This window comes from Siphateles boraxobius, unplaced genomic scaffold (assembly GCF_051911475.1).
Source record: "Siphateles boraxobius isolate OS27281-9 unplaced genomic scaffold, OSU_SipBor_1 16, whole genome shotgun sequence".
Lineage (NCBI taxonomy): Eukaryota > Metazoa > Chordata > Actinopteri > Cypriniformes > Leuciscidae > Siphateles > Siphateles boraxobius.
In genome coordinates, this window is record NW_027508766.1 from 14,445,685 (window position 1) to 14,464,742 (window position 19,058).

General features: G+C 36.9%; 1 protein-coding gene across 3 annotated transcripts in view; it reads left to right on the plus strand.

Moving 5' to 3' along the window:
• Window positions 1–16,985, plus strand: part of cert1a (ceramide transporter 1a) — a 30,297-nt gene extending 13,312 nt beyond the window's left edge. For 2 of the 3 annotated variants that reach the window (XM_077231654.1, XM_077231655.1), the window contains 15 exons: window positions 2,986–3,093; window positions 3,183–3,321; window positions 3,942–4,016; window positions 4,663–4,820; window positions 8,298–8,390; window positions 8,497–8,583; window positions 9,975–10,058; window positions 10,345–10,425; window positions 10,557–10,652; window positions 12,822–12,954; window positions 14,030–14,100; window positions 14,210–14,338; window positions 14,520–14,649; window positions 15,439–15,576; window positions 15,670–16,985. In XM_077231654.1, the coding sequence (XP_077087769.1) occupies window positions 2,986–3,093; window positions 3,183–3,321; window positions 3,942–4,016; window positions 4,663–4,820; window positions 8,298–8,390; window positions 8,497–8,583; window positions 9,975–10,058; window positions 10,345–10,425; window positions 10,557–10,652; window positions 12,822–12,954; window positions 14,030–14,100; window positions 14,210–14,338; window positions 14,520–14,649; window positions 15,439–15,566 (1,512 nt within the window). In that variant the 3' untranslated portion in view covers window positions 15,567–15,576; window positions 15,670–16,985. The remainder of the gene's footprint in view (window positions 1–2,985; window positions 3,094–3,182; window positions 3,322–3,941; window positions 4,017–4,662; window positions 4,821–8,297; window positions 8,391–8,496; window positions 8,584–9,974; window positions 10,059–10,344; window positions 10,426–10,556; window positions 10,653–12,821; window positions 12,955–14,029; window positions 14,101–14,209; window positions 14,339–14,519; window positions 14,650–15,438; window positions 15,577–15,669) is intronic. The other variant, XM_077231656.1, reaches the window with a different exon arrangement.
• Window positions 16,986–19,058: the final 2,073 nt, after the last annotated feature.

Consider the following 19,058-nt stretch of genomic DNA (forward strand, 5'->3'; position numbering starts at 1 on the left):
CAGTGGTTTTAGGTGTTGGTGCAGTCCTTAAATGCATTGGTCCACTTGAGAGCTGAGATGAGGAGTACGAGACGAGAGCACACACCCAGCAGGATCTGAGGTCTCCTTAAACACACGCTCACACATTCACTTACACATTCATGCTGCTGGATTAGATGCGTCCAAAGTGACGGCAGGAATTCTGGATGATTTATGTTGTTTTGTTTGCAGTTAGGTGAGTGGAGTGTGTGCGGCAGCTCTGGGAGTTTCAGTGTTTGTATGATTTGCATCTCTCTCTCTCTCTCTCTTTCTCTCTTTCTCTCACTCTCCTTCACATGCTTTGCAGACCCACCCACAATCTCTCTGGTTTTATACTGCCTCAGAAACCCACCTCACATAATTTCTTCACATCATTGCTAACGCTTGTCTCCTCCTTCGTTCCTGCTTGTCCATGTGCCGGTGAAATAGTCTGCAGTCAGTCCACTGGGAATCCTGGGAGTGTCCACCAAGGGAACTGGGAATTCTTGGAGTGTCAACAAGAAAACTCGGAATCCTAGGAGTGTCCGGATAGACAACTGGGAATTTTTGGAGTGTCTGGAGAAATAACTGGGAATTCTGTGACCGCCTTGAGAAGGAGCGCTTTTGGGAGCATCTGAAAAGAGTAGTGGTCATGCTGAGGCCAAGTACTCAGGACTGCAGCAGTGCCTTGTCCTGCTTTGGCTGCTGGAATGGGAAAATGGTGGGCTTTAGCACATTAGCATTTGACCATGTCATTTACTTTTCACCATCCAGCACTCTTACTCAACCATTCATCATGTTTTCATGGCCAGCGACATGACGTTGCTGGGGAATTCAATTACAGTAATAATTTCCAAGCAAGACTGAAGCAGGTTATTCCAGCTTTTCCTGAAATTGTTTTTGTTGCTGTTTTTTAAGGATGATCCATATAATAATAGTTTCATTTAACAATTTGCCAATCTGTCATTGCCTATTAGTTAAAGCAATTTAATTAAATCTTCCTCAAGCCAACTGTCAGCAGTTTTACACTGCACTCTTGGAAGGACTGAAGCGAAGGCTTTTGCTGTCAATTCTTCTGACCAAATAAAAGAGTTATGCGAGTACTGATTGCACTTAATGGGACTTTTTACACTATCGTTCAAAAGTTTTGGGTCGTTAAGATGTTTAAAGTTTTTGAAATAAGGTCTGTTATGCTTTTTGCTGTCCTAGTTTTTGTTTAATTTGATTTATTCCTGTGATGGAAAAGCTGGATTTTAGGTTTAAAACCGTTGTGCTTCTTAGCCTAATATTTCTGTGGAAACCGATTTTTTTTTTTGGATTCTTTGATGAATAGAAAGTTAAAAATAACGTTTATTTCAAATTGATTTTCTTTGTTGTATTATAAATGTCTTTACTGTCACTTTTGATCAATTTAATGCATCCTCCTTGCTTAATTATTATCAGAACTTAAAAAATCTTATTCAGAACTTTCCTTTTATTAGAGGGATGCACAGCCATGCACACTTTCAGTTTATACCTGGATTACTTCAAGGCTCTGCCAGGAACTGTATTTACAGTATCGTGATATTGAGATGGGGAGAGGATGTCTGCGATGTGTTGTATTATAATTTTTAGTTGTCCCTCTCCTTGAGCATCAGCCTTCTTCCTCATTTATGCAGCTTCTGTTACTTTGTCAGGTGGTGTAACGGGCCAGAACGGCAGTACAGTTTACAGCATGCAACAGCAATTTTGTTCATTGTGTCCATGCCATGTATCATACCCATGTCATTCAAAGAGACAGGTCTATTTGTATAGATCAGAGATTATCATTTGCTCATGTGAATGTAACATAACTCTAAGATTGTTAATATTAATTTGAATTGGAGGTTTCATGATGTTAGACTATATACTATTGTATTGTTCAAAGGTTTTAAATATATATATATATATATATATATATTTGAGGAATTAATACTTTTATTTATATAAATGGATCAAAAGTGACAGTAAAGAAAGATATTTACAATGTTACAAAAGATTTATATTTCAAATAAATACTGTTCTATTAAACTTTTTTTGATGAATAGAATTATTAAAGTTATTTTCATCAAAGAATATTGTAAAAATTTATCATGGTTTCCACAAAAAACAAAGCAGCACAACTGTTTTCCACATTAATAATAATAAGAAATGTTTCTTGAGCACCAAATCAGCATTATTAGAATGATTGCTGAAGGATCATGTGACACTGAAGACTGGAGTAATGATGCTGAAAATTCAGCTTTGCCATTTTAAAACATATTAAAATAGAAAACAATTATTTTAAGTTGTAATATTTCACAATATTACTGTATGTTTTACCACATAAATGCATCCTAGGTGAGCCTAAAATACTTCTTTTCAAAAACATTTAAGAAAGCTTACCAACTGGTATATTTATATTGTTCCAAATATATTCTTGTCCTTAGAATTAGTTGGGTTGAGAATTGAGAACTGTTTATTTTTTTATTTTTTTTATCCGTTCAAAACATTTATAAATTCTTAACTTTATGATGTTTCATAATTCATTCCTTTAACATTTTTGGAACGCCTGTTCCTCCTGCTTTGCTGTGAATTATTTTGCACACATTCAATTAATTGTGAATATTCAAATCTTACTTTGGTGAAGCCAAGCTCATAATAATAAGGTAGATGCTACTGGGTAACTAATTCATATTTAAGCTTCAAGCTACAAGTAATTCAGTCTTAAATAAAATATCAGATGTGACTCTCATCCAACTGTCATTCATCATTTGATAACTGGCGTCATTCATTTTAAGCATGATTTCGATGGCGATTTTGATCCTAACAGCTGCTTTCTTTCTTTGCAAGTCTCAGAAATGTTCAGTCTGTCTCAGTTCTGTGTTTTTCACTGCACAGCTTCGACCGTGACACTTCACTGCCCCCATGATTCAATTGAATGTTATTTTTAAACGAGTGTGAAGTTACCTAGTTTTTTTTTGTGTGCAGGCTGAGTCAGGCTACGGGTCTGAGAGCAGTCTCCGCCGCCATGGTTCCCTACTGTCCCTCACCTCTGCCGCCAGTGGCCTCTCCACCACCTCTGCATCCTCCTTCAAGGTGAGAATCAGCCTCTGCCTCCACAGTCCCAACTTTTGCAACGGCTCATGTAGTTTCATTTGAATGTTCATTTGCAAACTGTTGAACAGAAGGGATACAGTCTGCGGGAAAAGCTAGCAGAGATGGAGACCTTCCGGGACATTCTCTGCAGACAGGTGGACACTCTGCAGAGGTACTTTGACAACTGTGCAGATGCTGACAGTAAAGATGAGCTTCGCAGGGACAAAGGTGAGGAAAACAGTTATGATAAAGGGAGTTTTATCTTGTTGAGGGGCCAACTTGTCGTCAGACAGGAGAAAACTTCCCATTCAAACTCCATTCGTATTTAGAGGAGTGCCATTTTATATTGTGCGTTATATTGTAACTTTACAGGGACAGTTCACCTAAAATAGAAACTTGTCATTAACGTTGTTCTTTGAAACACAAATGAAGATATTTTCACAAGACATGCGCCAAGCAAGCAGGGTTTAACTTCAGTTTACCATATTTGATATGCTCTATGGTGTGATGATCAAGCTTATGTGAATAAAATATATGTTCATCATATAAAGCAATTGTGTGTCTTAAGGAGACTTGGATTAAACCATTTGACTCAGATTTATTTTACGATGTGTTTTTTTTACTTTTTAATGCGTAAAAGTTTTGGTTACATGGACAGGAAGGCTGAGAGAATATAAAAAATATCTTTGCGTTTCAAAGATGAAGAAAGGTATAGTGGGTGAGTAAAAGTTGGCGGTATTCTCATTTTTGTGTGATCCTTCCCTTTAAATTGATGAGTGCACATTAAAATTGCTTGAATTGTTTGTTTGTTGTAACTGCTAAAAAAAGGGTGTTTTTTTTTCTTGCAGTATCTGATGATGAGGAAAATTATCCAACCTTGCGTCCAGATTATCTCAACAACAACAACAGCAGCAAAGAGAAATGTCAGAATTTTTTTTTTTTTTTTTTACATTTGCACATAATTGTTATAAGCAAGTACATCTACTTTGTGCCTAACTTATTGATGAAAATTAATTTTCATATGGCTCGTAATCCTGTCAGAATGCAGTTTGATTCTCGAGCAAAGATTGTTCTTTCATATTGTCTGAATACAGTGTAAATACAGTAGTCAACATTTGAAGTGGATCAAAAAAGATCGTCAAAGTTGTCCTAAGACAAGAACGGGTATTGTTCAAAATTCATGTATAACTTTGATGAAAGGTTTTGATCCACTTCAAATGTTGACTACTGCAATATTTGTTTATCATACGTCTTTATTTGTAGTAGCATAAAAAAAACAACGTACACAATACACCATGCAATAAGCTGCAAACTGCACGTCATGCAGTTAGTGGTAACATCAATTTGGAGTGTGTAAAGAGTGTAAAGTGCTTTTTACTCTCGTCATGGTGAAAATCTTCCATTATGTCCATGATGGTGGTTGTTAAATGGCTTATTTCTTTCTGGGTCCAAAGACAACTGATAAGACACTTATAAAGATTTAATTAAGCAACTGAAATTTCTTCAGAAGTAGAGCTAAGTTGGAGTATGGCTGCTATTTGATATAAAATTTTCTTGATTTTTCTGCAGTATTCCCTGTGTTCAGCCTCAAAGCTCCCGTAGGCATCGATTTCAAGGGTGAAGCCATCACATTTAAAGCCACTACGGCAGGAATCCTGTCCACACTGTCCCACTGCATCGACATTTTGGTCAAACAAGAGGAGAGCTGGCAGAGACGAGTCGATAAGGTAGTGTGCTGCAAATAATCTTATGGACTCAAAACTGTAGTGAACATAAACGTATAGTAATTCTAATTCATACATGTTTGGTGAGTAAATTATGACAGAATGTTAATTTTTTGATTATCATTACTTATTCAACAACAATGGATGAATTTGATCAAAAGTAAAATACAATTTATAATGTTACAAAAAAAAATCCGATTTCAAACACTTTGTGTACATATTAAATACAATCTGCTACAGGCAGATACCTAAAAAGCAAGTCCAAACCATGTATAAGAATGAATGAATGAATAAATAAATAAATAAATATATGTATGTGTGTGCCATTAAAAATATAAATAAGAGGGGGGAAAAGTCATGGCATGGTAAACAAGGGGATCAGAGATGGTTGGGAATTTAAAAGCTGACTCACTTTAAGAACAAAGGTTGCCTTCCTCCTTTGTGTCCCACAGCCTCGACATGTGAAGGGTCTTCTAAAATCCTGCCAGCCAACCTCAGCATTTGCTGTTCACTTTTGGAAAGAGCCCTAATAAGAAATCCTGTCATTTCTATTTTGAAGGGTGATAGAATTAAACCAGCAGACAATAGAGAATGTAATGAGTGACACTTTCAATGTAGGAGTAGTAGAACATAGTGAGGATGTTCTTACTATCCCCAAAGGAACTGAGCTTTCTGAAAAGGTACTTGTGCTGCTTGAATTTCCTACGTTTCTCCTCCGTGTTGGAAGTAAATTTCAGCGGATTGTCAGAAATTGTGCCCGACTTGTACTCCTCAACGATCTCTATGGGCTTTCCGTGAATGACCATAGTCATCTGCCTCTGCTTATTAGAAAAGGTTACTACCATCTCTTTAGTCTTGGTCACATATAGTTCCAAACAGTTGTCACACCACTCAACAAATTCCTGAAGAGTTGGACCATGATGCTGTGAAGGTCCTGAAAGCAGAGACAGTAAGATGGTGTCATCAGCAAACTTAATTAGATGACAATTAGATTGGGTGGTCCTGAAATAGTCAGTATGCATCAATCATCACGGCCCATCAATCTCCAAAAAGGCACCATAAAAAAAAAAAAAAAGTCCAACGGACTCCTGTGTTATATTTAAAGTCCTTTGAACCCGTACGAAAGCTTTGCATAAGAAACAGACCTCAATTTAATCGATCAAGGAAAAGAGTATGGGTTTGGATTGGGAGTGATTAAATGACTTTTTTTTGGTATAATTTCAGTTTTACAGGAAGTATTGTTAATTTTGGGATTGCCATATGCTTTTGCATATGAGTGCATTTTGTTACGTATGAAGCATTCCGCATCAAGCAGTTTTGTTATAAGCTTAATATGGGCTCTATTTACTTTCCCATTCACTTCCCACATAACACCTTAATTACTGGATGAGTCACAAAGACGCATCGATTAAAACAAAAGTGCACCTGGTCTCCAGAAGCCGTGCATTCCTCACATTAGCATCGTCATTAGAATCTGAGTGTAAAGCTTCTGCTCGCACTTGCCTAACCAGTTTTTCCATCTACAGTCCAACCCCCCGCTATATTATCAGCCAGGAAGCGGCTTCTTGAATTCCAGCCGCAGATTTTACAGTATGTCCAGTCAATCAACAGGATTGGATGGACCTTTGAACGGAATAAAGCTTTCTGTAAAATGACCAGAGTTTCCCATTTCTGAGGATTGTGTGTTTTGATGTTAGCGACTGGATTGTAGAGCATGTCTACAGTGTACATTTCTTCAGCGTTGAAGCCGTGGCAGAACTGGGTGGCGCTTCAGAGCACTAATGAAAACTGGATTCCTCTGTCTACGCACAGCAGCTTCTACACTGTAGGTTTGACTAGCTTGTGTCCAGTTCACTGGTTATTTGCGTTCTGTTTTAAGTGCTTAAAAGAGTCAATTTACATACTGTATTTGTTTTTAGTTTTTACGTGTTTTTAGTCTTGCATTTGTGCTATGTAAGTGCATGTGTTTGCATTTTCATCTCAGCTCTGCCATTGGCGTTTAATCGCTTTGGTTTAGTGGAGTCACATTACCACCTTTTGATAGTACCCTACATTGGTATTGTGCCTGATGAAGACTTGAGGGTCGATACTTTGTGCTATTAATAAATTAATTTGAACTTCACGCTTCTTTTTTCGTTTATGGTCCTTAGCTGTTCTGTACCTGTGCCCAATCGGGGTTTTTGGGATGTGCACACGAGTTTTGTATTTTTGATAATTATGTCATACAACTGTCATATAAGCCGGGTGTTGTCAGTAATTGTCTCATATGACAGTAGTAGAGGTGTGTCGGAGCTTTTAGCAAAGACACACCTGTCAGTTTTAGGACAGATTGGATTTATTATTTACTAAACAAAATTATGCAACAACTACTTGTCTACAACATCCAAAGCTTCTCAGTTAGCCAAATGAACAAACATGTTTCAGTGACGGTTTAATGTGGCAACTCTACTTCATTTGAGTTATTTGACGTTTTTTGTTTGACTGGTTTAAAGGTTGACTTTCTGCAAGCTCTTCAAGCAAGTTTAGAGAGCGGGTGTTATGGACACCTCCCTTTGTTGAATGAATGACCTTCCAAATAGGCAAGACACAATGGTATCATCAATGGCATCTGTAGTAGGATAGACCGTTGAAATGGGTGTGTTTGCTTTAGCTGAAGCAAGTGCAAGTGGACCTGTCAGATTGCCTGTCTCATGTCTTTGCTCTGTTCCGGATTGTCCATTTGGATCCTAAACAGATATTTTTGGGATTTGTTTGTAAGCAATCTTTGTTTAGCAAAAGTCCTGAGTGCCTATCATGAGGAATCAAATCAAATTCATAATGGTATGCAAACATATAGGTTGTAGAACTCAAAACATTTTGCCAAAAGTACAAAATGTTTGAAAATAGGAAGCAAAAATGGTAATTTTGAATTATTTAAGAAATAATTTTGTTTTTCAGCAAGGAAGAATTACACGGATAGTCGAGACATTTATAATGTTACAAAAGATTTCTATTTCAAATAATGAAAATAACTTCTGTTCTTTTGAACTTTCTATTCATCAAAGAATCTAGTACAAAAAATATTAATGGGCACAACTGTTTTCAACAATGATAAGAAATGTTTCTTAAGCACCAAATCAGCATATTGTAATGATTTCTAAAGGATCATGTGACGCGAAGACTGGAGTAATGATGTTGAAAATTCAGCTTTGCCATCACTGGAATACATTACATTTTAAAATATATTAAAATAGAAAATGGTTACTTTTAAATTGTAAAAATATGTTCGTGTTTTTAATGTATTTTTCTTAAAATGAATGAATCAGACTATTTTTCAAAAGCATAAAAAAAATCTTAGACACCCAAACTTTTGAAAATTTCGGGGAAAAAAGGAATTTTAAATATTTATTCATTATAGTAATGACCTCTTTAAGATCCTCTTGAATACATTGATCTGTTTTGGATATAATCAAATTATGAGTAACATTCTTTCCTCAAAAGGAAATTGAAAGGAGAAGACGGGCTGAAGACACATACAAAGCTGCATTGACAGAGCTGAAGAAGAAGCCTCATTATGGAGGACCAGACTATGAAGTAAGTTCACAACCTTTAATTTACACTGTCCTGTCCATCTGTGGCCCAACACACACCCTCCATTTTAGACTGAGATGTTCTCTCTGTGCTAAACGTGTCTGTGCAGGAAGGACCAAACAGTCTGATCAATGAAGAGGAGTTCTTTGATGCTGTGGAAGCTGCATTGGATAAACATGACCAGATCGAAGTTCAAGTAATCATTCAGATGAATTCAGATCATTTTGCAAAGCTGGATGTTTTACACATTTCTGTTTTCTAAGGCATCTGTTTTATGTACTGTTACTGTGACATATGTTTTGTTATATACTGAGCTGCCATTCCTTTCGTTATAATGGCTCTGTTTTCATGGAATGGACTGTTTGATCTCATCATCATGACTCTTGAAGTGTAAATATATACCAAGGGATTATATTTGTTTTTTCGGTTCTGAGGAAAAACTGGGAAAACCAAAATGGTCAGAGTGGCATAGCGGTTTGCACATGTGTTCCCACATATTGAGCTGTGGAGCTGTTGCTGTTGTCACATTAAAAGTTCTTTAAACAAATTTAGCCATTTTGCTAACTTTACCACTTGCCTTTCACTTACTAAGTCGACAATTTTACTTTAAAACATCTCGTTAAAACGGAGCTATAGTTGTTTTAAGTCAGTCAGTCATTTAATGTCAGAGAGTGCATTTCTTGACCACCGTATAGGGAAATTCACACCAAAAATGATAACTATAGAGTTTCTATGAAAATATGGAAGTCCACACAACAGCTATAACGATAATGACAGAGAGGAACGATATAATAAATACATCAACAGCCAATCAGAATCCATTGACTTTAAAGAGCTCAACTGTTTATAGACAACATAACTTCATTCATTTATAATAAATGAACATAAAGTTATAATCCATAGCTAATATAGTTATCTTTATGGGCGTTAACGTCCCTTGAGTATGAACACGCTCTATCACAATGAAAGTCTGGTTTGAAGTTGAGAACAGAAGAAAAAAAAAATAGAAAAATAGCAAATATTGTCCTTGTTGATGTTTCAGTTTACTACTAGTTGGAACCAGAACTGATAATGAAAATAGACCCTATTTTGTGGAGTAACAGATGAACCTTTAAGAAAAAGTCCGTAACACTTAATTTTACATTGTCCTTGTTACATTACATGTACTTGGGTAATAACGGTAAATTATACACAATTACATTCAACTAACTAACCCTAATCCTAATTATATAGTAAGAACATGTTGTTAATTAATATTACTCTGTACTTAAATGTATAGCTACACTGTAACCAAGGATACCTTAAAAAATGTGTAACTAAGAAAAAAAGGAAAGTGGAGTCGATTCCCCTTGAAAGAATAGACTCCAACTTTTGGAAATGATTCTCGATTACCGATGCCTTGGAATCGAGGAATCGATTCTTCGACTCCCAACCGTACCTGATCAACAGTTCGTTGTTCATCAGGATCCAACAGTCAATCAATGTACCAGTCAAGAAACTATCTACAAAGCATTTTTACAGCTAATTTAATTGCATTTAAAGCTAATGTTTATATATAAATGTTGCTGACATGTTTTGCACTCCCAGGCAGAAAGAAGCAGGGCACCTCGACAAATCTCCCTCTCTCCAGAGACCTATTCCTCCATCGGCACTCAGAAATACTTGAATAAGGTGACTCACCCACACAAACACACACTCCTACACACAAACACTCTCAAAACACATTTGCTTCTTCGTGACTGATTATGCAATTCTGTTATTGCGGATGGTGGATCTGCTCTGTGAAAGTCTTGGATCTTTTACGTTTGTGATACTGACTTTGTTCTTCCAGTTCCTCCTGCTGAAGTGTGATTTACAGTGGAAGTCTTCTTTGTGTTCTCTGGGTGATGATGAGATTTTTATTTCCCTCTTTTTCCCTTGACCTGTTTCCCTCTGGCTTTCTGTCTCTTGGGTTCAGCCTCGCAGTCACGCTTCCTCCTTGTCCTCCTCCGTCGACCTCATAAGTGCCTCAGATGACGTGCACAGGTTCAGTGCTCAGGTAGAGATATGACACTACACTAGTGTGGATGAACTGCAGGCGTATGATTGTTCGTAACTCGGAGAAATGTTTGTAACTTTTTTTGCTTGTATACTTCAGCAAACACCTCATGCCTCTTGTTTTGTTCACAGGTTGAGGAGATGGTGCACAGTCACATGACTTATTCTTTACAGGATGTGGGTGGAGATGCTAACTGGCAGCTGGTCATTGAAGAAGGGGATATGAAGGTGAAATAGAGATAATATCAAAATATTTTATTTTTAATTTCAAACAGAGCTTGTTTCTATGGAACCCTGTTTGCAAAAGCCAAAAAAATGCTTTAAATTTTTTTTTTCTTGCAATTATCTCTCTCGTTATATATATATATATATATATATATATATATATATATATCTTTTTTTTTTTTTTTTGCTCAATACTTTGTTGAAGCACCTTTTGCACCAATTACAGCCTCAAGTCTTTTTGAGTATGATGCTACAAGCTTGGCACACCTATTTTGGGGCAGTTTCTCCCATTCTTCTCCCATGCAGAACCGCTCAAGCTCCATCAGGTTGGATGGGGAGCGTCGATGCACAGCCATTTTCAGATCTCTCCAGAGATGTTCAATCGAGTTCAAGTCACAGAGTTGTCCTGTAGCCACTCCTTTGTTATCTTGGCTGTGTGCTTAGGGTCGTCGTCCTGTTGGAAGATGAACCGTCGCCCCAGTCTGAGGTCCAGAGCGCTCTGGTGCAGGTTTTCATCAAGGATGTGTCTGTACATTGCTGCATTCATCTTTCCCTCGGTCTTGACTAGTCACCGAGTTCCTGCTGCTAAAAAACATCCCTACAGCACGATGCTGCCACCACCATGCTTCACTTTAGGGATGGTATTGGCCAGGAGATGAGCGGTGCCTGGTTTCCTCCAGACATGACGCTTGCCATTCAGGCCAAAGAGTTCAATCTTTGTTTCATCAGACCAGAGAATTTTGTTTCTCATGGCCTTAGAGTCCTTTAGGTGCCTTTTGGCACACTGGAGCTCTGTCAGAGTGACCATCGGGTTCTTGATCACCTCCCTGACTAAGGCCCTTCTCCCCCGATTGCTCATTTTAGCCAGGCGGTCAGCTCTAGGAATAGGCCTGGTGGTTCCAAACTTCTTCCATTTATGGATGGAGGCCACTGTGCTCATAGGGACCTTCAATGCTGCAGAAATGTTTCTGTACCCTTCCTGCAGATCTGTGCCTCGATGCAATCCTGTCTTGGAGGTCTACAGGCAATTTCTTGGACTTCATGGCTTGGTTTGTGCTCTGACATGCTCTGTTAACTGTGGGAACTTATATAGACAGGTGTGTGCCTTTCCAAATCATGTCCAATCAACTGATTTTACCACAGGTCGACTCCAATCAAGAAACAGCTCAAGGATGATCAGTGGAAACAGGATGCACTTATGCTCAATTTTGAGTGTCATGGCAAAGGCTGTGAATACTTATGTACATGTGTTTTTTTTTTTTTTTATACATTTGAAAAGATTTCAAACAAACTTCTTTCACGTTGTCATTATGGTAGCCTGACATCGTCATACTCAGATTCTAGTCAGAATGTGACATTGGTCTGTGATTATGGGGCGTGTGTCAACCGAACTAGGAAATAAAAGGCCTCTGCACTCAATTGGATGGACATAGAACCAATCAGATCAACGGAGTAAGTGACGTATGTTGAGAGATAGATTAAAGTTGATAGATTAAACTTTTTCCGAATCCCTTAGGAAGGACAGGAAAAACATCTTTCCACAACTTTGGAAAAAGTGAAGCGCTGTGAATACTTTCCGGATGCACTGTGTATGTTATATATATATATATATATATATATATATATATATATAAATGCACACTACCATTCAAACGTTTGATTTCAGAAAGGTTTTTTTTCAGAAAGGCTGCATTTATTTGATACAAAAATACAGTAAAAACAGTATTATTTTGTCACATTATCTTTCAGAATTAATATTAATATGCTGATTTGGGGTTCCGGAAACATTTCTTATTATCAATGTTAAAAAAGTTGTCCTGGTTTATTTTGCGGAAACTGTGATATTTTCAGGATTCCTTGAAAAAACAGCATTTATTTGACATATAAATCTTTTGTAACATTATAAATGCTTTTACTGTTGCTGTTGATCAATTTAATACATCAATACTGAATAAAAGTATTAATCTTTTTTGTTTGTTTTTAAATCTTACTCACCCAGAACTTTTGTACGGTTTTGAACACACACGCACACACACACACACACACACACACACACACACACACACACACACACACACACATACATATATATATATATATATATATATATATATATATAATAAATGTAGGTATGTACAAGAAACAAACTTGTTGCGACATTTGATTTTGCAGGTGTATAGGAGAGAGGTGGAGGAGAACGGCATCGTTCTGGATCCTCTCAAAGCTACTCATTCTGTCAGAGGGGTCACGGGGCACGAGGTCTGTCACTACTTTTGGGACACAGCTTATCGGAACGACTGGGAGAGTATGTTCACCTCAGCATATCATTTAGCCTTTTTGATCTTCTAATCTTATATTGCCACTGTTTAGACATCAGGTTATGAGACCCTGTATGTATAGGACATGGAAATCAGTGTTATTTTAGGCCCTGTTCACACCAGGTATTAAGATGCGTTTTGGTCTTTCAGATCACAAGTGGATGAGGGACACATTCCCGTTTACATCCAGTGTTTTAATCCGTCTCCTTTGTCCACTTGTGACAACTTTTCTCCTGATTTCTTTGAGGGGAGGGTCTATGTTTGGGCTTTTTCATATCTTTTGATCTGATGATGAAATGAGCTCAAGCAATTTACATGCCGTAAACCACAGAAAAAAAATACGGAGAGCAGCAGCTTTTGTTTTTTGCTCTGGTAGCTGCAAGACCATGGCGAACATGGTGAGTGCGTGTTAGAAATCAGAAATGGTGAGAGAACATTGTGCCTGTTTTTTTTTCATATTCAAACCAAAATTGGGTCTTCAGCCAACAAAGTTTAAATCTCGTCTGGCTAGCGTGCTTCCCATAATGTCTATTCAGTAGGTCATTTGACCACATGAGCGTTTACACTATGAAAACAATCCGGTCAATGCGTTTTTTTGACTACCTCTTTAAGTCGTCCACTTGTGATCTGATCGACCAAAATGCATCTTAATACCAGGTGTAAACAGGGCCTTTAGTTTTTATGTTGGTTTCATTATAGGTTTAGTACAATTTTGTATCTTTTTTATTTTTATAATTTTAGTTTTCATGTTATTTTTTTTGGTTAATTTTTAAAGTTTAATGTGCTTTTTGTCAACTTTTTTTTAAAATCTATTTTAGTTTTAGTTTAGTTTTAATTTATTTCCAGTTAACAATTGTAGTGCTTCAACTTAAACTAAATAAAAATAAGAAATGTTGACTTGAAATAAAAAAAAGATTTCCATCTAATATTTATATTTTATTTCAGCTTTTTTCCAATTAGAATTTTTTTTTTTAAATAGTTTGTTAATGATAATAACTGATGCAAATAATAAAAATGCTGTTTTGGTTATACATGCAAACACATTCACCTCATCTTTTACAGCAACAATTGAAAGCTTTCAAGTGGTTGAGACGCTCTCGGATAAAGCGGTCATCATTCATCAGACACATAAAGTAAAGCACCATTCACTATTGGCATTATGGCTGGTTGTTTCTGAAATAATTTGTGGTTGTTGCAGTTGCATTGACATCTTTAGATCACTTTCTCACTCCTCTTTTGTAGAGAGTGTGGCCTGCCTCCCAGCGGGACGTGCTTTATGTATCGGTTATTTGTAAAATTCTCTCCACCAATGAGAATGATCCTGACACCTGGCTGGTGTGCAACTTCTCAGTGGATCATGACAGCTATCCAGTAAGTACCTGGACTGCAGAAGTATCTTTTCAAATGCTTCCCTTTCAATACAATTTGATATCAAAGACATTATTATTAGAAACCCAGTAACATATAAACACATAATATTCAACATGAAAGGTATACAATAATCTGTGCATCAGAATACTCTCTAACAGAGGTTTTCTCATGTTTTCTCCAGCCCTCTGCTAGATGCATTCGTGCCAAAATCAATGTAGCCATGATCTGCCAAACACTAATCAGCCCACCAGAGGGAGACAAAGACATCACCAGGGACAACATCCTCTGTAAAATCACATATGTAGCCAACGGTAAGCCTTAGCACTACAACCATGGTGCCAGTTTCAACGGGTCAGGGTGTGTGACCATCCTAATTGAACCCCTGAAAATAATTAAAACTAAAGTTTGGGTGGGGGTCTTAAAAGTGCATACATGCCTGTTTAAAAGATTGGGGTAAGTAAGTATTGATCAAAAGTGACAGAAATATTTTGTAACATACATTATGAAATCTTCACTATTTAAAATACATTCTGTTCATTTGAACAAAATATTTCTTTTTTTCTTTGATAATAAGTGAGCATATTAGAATGATTACTGAAGAATCATGTGACACTGATGACTGTAGTAATGATGCTGAAAATTCAGCTTTGCCATCACAGGAATAAATTACATTTATATTAAATTAATAATATTTCACAATATTTCAACTGTTTTAGTGACCACAAAAGTTAGATTAAAACTTAGTTAGTAATTGTCTTAGTGAAGTGAATTATCATGCTGAGTGCTGACCCTTAAAGAGATAGTTCGCTCAAAAATGAAAAATGTCATCATTTATTCACCCTCAGGTTATTCTAAACCTGAATGAGTTACAAAAAAGAAGATATTTAAAAATAATTTTGGTAACCAAGACAGTTGACATCTCTTTAAAATATCTATAAAATATGCAGAAGACATCTGGCTGTTTAAAAATGTCAACCGCCCCTAAATATCATAAATATATCATTTGTACACTGAGTACATAAGAGTTTGGATTCCAATCTTTTTTTTATTATATAGATTATATAAAATGTCACATTAATGCTATTCATGTAATCCTAAAGTAAATCCTGGCGGTTGGGCCCCTGCATCAGTCTTGCGAGCCATAGCCAAGAGAGAATACCCCAAATTCCTCAAACGCTTCACCACGTATGTTCAAGAGAAGACCAGCGGTGAGGCCATCCTCTTCTGAACAACAACAGGTAACTCGCACCTTAAAAACAAGTGACTGTTTCCCGCTTGTAAATCACAACGCGTTGTACATTTATTCCAAATCTTGTTTTCTCTTCCTACAGGTTGTTTAATCTACATTCCCAGTTTGCTTTCTGACTCAGCTGAAGAAACGCCTTATTCACAATGCTCTACCATCACTCATGACAAGCGCTGCTCTGCCCAAGTGCTCTTGACACTCTTCAGAAACCTTTTTCAAACTGTATCCATACAGACTGAACAAAAGCGGTTCACCAATGTCTGTAAAAGCACCTTGAAAAGTCAAACACACTAGAATAGCCAACACAGTCTGTTCATCTTCAAAAGGCCTTACTTGTGTTTTCGTAAATGAGCTGGAGCTCAAGTTGTTAGTGTTTTACTTTTTTGTAAATATTTGATCATAGTTTGAGTTCTGACTGTGATCTTGATAAATATATATACTGTAAACTCGATGCCTTGATTTATATGATTCTCACAGGCCAATAGTCATTTGTCTTAGGAAGACCCATTTCTGTCCTCATGATCAAGAGGATGTTTGATCTATTGTACAGTTAGTGTATGAATGTTTAACATTATTTACATGTGAAGGCATTACACATTTTTGATCATAAATGTGACTTTTGGCAAGGTGTATGTTTAATGGGAACTGCTAATTTTGAAAAGTAGAGGGTATTTTGGTAGACCTGTAAAAAGTTGGTAGCGACTTGTATATGACCTTCATTCCCTTTTCTTTTTAGGGTTTAGTTTTGTTTTTGTTCTAATTTTCAGACGTTTCAAAAATAATTTCTGCAGGTAGGTTGCACTTTTGTTGTACAAATGCCTGTGTTTGGATGCTATAAGAGCAGTTTCATCATTCCACTTTTCACATGAATTAGCCCATCTACACAATATGGAATTATTGCAGTTGTGCCATTTCACAGTTTTATGACACTTACTGTGGTCTAATTCACTGTATGGAAGAATTAATGAATCTGGCACATTTTCAGCTATCACTTAAAGGAGTAGTTTACCCCAAAATAGTCATTTACTCACTCTCATGTCTTTCCAAACCTGAAGAACTTTCTTTATTCTGTAGAACACTAAAGAAGATATTTTGAGATATGTCTTTTTTTCCCCTCGTGCATTGGTAACTAAATCAGTTTGGTTTACCAACATTCCACAAAATATTTTCTTTTGTTTGGACGAACGAGAGTAAATGATGACAATTTACATTTTTTGGGTGAACTATCCCTTTAATAAAGGCTTCAAATTCATGATTTTTTTATGAGAAATGAAATGCTTATGCAAGACAAATCCGTTTATTAATTGAATCATCTCACTTTTGTAATGTGCTGGTTTTGTTTTTTTGTGACGTCATTAACATTGTTTGCACTAAACAATATGATTTTTTTCTGTTTTAAAATCTCAACATATCTTTTTTTCCATACTAATTCTCCAGTTCCGATCGGCTGATTCAATGCTTGTAAATGATCGAATCGCTGCATAACCTGGCTGCCGTCACAGATTTGCTGCTGCAGTACTTCTTAAAGCACTTTTATTTAGTTGAATGGTGTGAAACTCTTAAGGTGATGATACACAGGGCAACTTTTTGAGCATGTTGCTGGGCAATCTTGCCGAGCTATTGTTGCTTGGGCACTTTCCCATTGAAAATGGGCAATACATTTCTATCTGGATAAATTAATTCGGACGTGGGCCCTGTGTTTCATCTGGTTGCCAGTTGACGGCAACAAAAAGTTGCCCTGTGTATCATCACCTGTGTATCATCATGTGTTCATGAATGCAAGAAACTAAGGGGGAAAAGAGATTGATAACAGATGTTGATTGCTTTTAAAAAAAAGTTTTGTAAATGACTTATTTCTATTTGTGGTATCACCAACTTATTAATGAAACCAAATCTTATTAAACAAAAGCAACACTTTCACTTTTTGAATTTGTGTTTGTTACAGGCTACCGTGTTTAATGATTTAAGTACTGAGTAATATTAGCTACATGTAGTTGCTATAGGGTTAGTTGCAATTATGCAGAATATAGCTATTACTATAGTAACTACATATAACAAGGACACTGTAAAATCAATTGTTACTGCCTGCAGTTTTTTAATCTCACTCGACGATGATTTCATGCGTGTTATACAGGAAGAATATCCCACAGTACGTTGCAAAAAAAAAAAAAAAACTCAACCTCTGTGAACTCTCTGCAATGGGCGTTTCCAATCACGCTGAGCACTGATAATGACTGACAAACCTATGGGCTGATATGGTTATCATGAGCACGCGATAGGGTTGCTATTCAAGATAAGCATTAGGGGAGGAATGACGCGTTTGTGTGTGTGTGTGTGTGTGTGTGTGTGTGTGTGTGTTTAAAGCCGCCTTTCCACTGCACACGACAAACGACAGACGTCGGACCGGAAGTCATTCATTTCCAATGGAGAGTCGTAAGGGAGCTGCTGGGAGTTCCGATCATATGCGTATGCGGAAAATTCGGATCCGATTTGAGCTTTGGATCCGTTGAAATATCTGAACTTCTGCGGCTAGACCGAATGCGACCGGCCGACCGGATGTGATGTATTCCAATGTAATCCAATCAAATCAGTGTGCGCAAGTTGAGAATTATTCATACTCTTTTTTTTAAAACTTGATCCGAAACACTTAATACTTTTAAAAAAGACAAGGTTCTTAATAAATAAGTTTAAAAAAATTATGAATTTAATATATATATTATTGGTTTTAATGTTGTATTCCTTTTCCCTCCTAAAATATTGGCGGTCATTTTTGATGTTTTCATTCATTCATTCATTCATTCAACCATGGTAAATGCACAGAGAATAAAGGCTCTTGTTGTTGCACTCATTTACTGGAGACGCAAAAAGAAATACTCCAAATCAGTGTGGGTTAAAACACTACCTGGCACGGAGGAAACATCTCGGCGAGTATCACCGTTTAGTGCAAGAGATGCGTCTAAACCAAAACGGGGAAGATTTCCGTGAGTATTTTCGGGTCTCACGAGAGGAATTTGATGAGATTCTCCAGGCTGTTGGCCCAAAAATTACCAGGGAGGATACTTCATTCCGGGAGTCCATCAGCCCAGCCGAGCGCCTTGCAATTTGTCTCAGGTACAAACTTAAATCAGTAATATAGAAACATATATAAATATGTATATATAGGCCTATGTGTGCATGTATATGTATGTGTGTATGTATGAAAAACATTTATTTCATAATGTGATTTCCCCTCCACTTTTTTTTAATGAAAGTTCAAAAGGATAAACGATGCAGATGGCAGACCAACAATCTCGCTAACTCTCTTCCAAGCTTCATTTTTCCTGCTGACGTTTCTGTATGATTCAAGGGTAATATCATAAAGAATGGGGTATTCGGAGACTGCGAGAATCAACTTCTCTCCCATGTTGCCGCGTACGATAGGAAAGAAAGTTCCATGCGACTGACACTAGGGGGCGAAATGCGACAATCGTATGC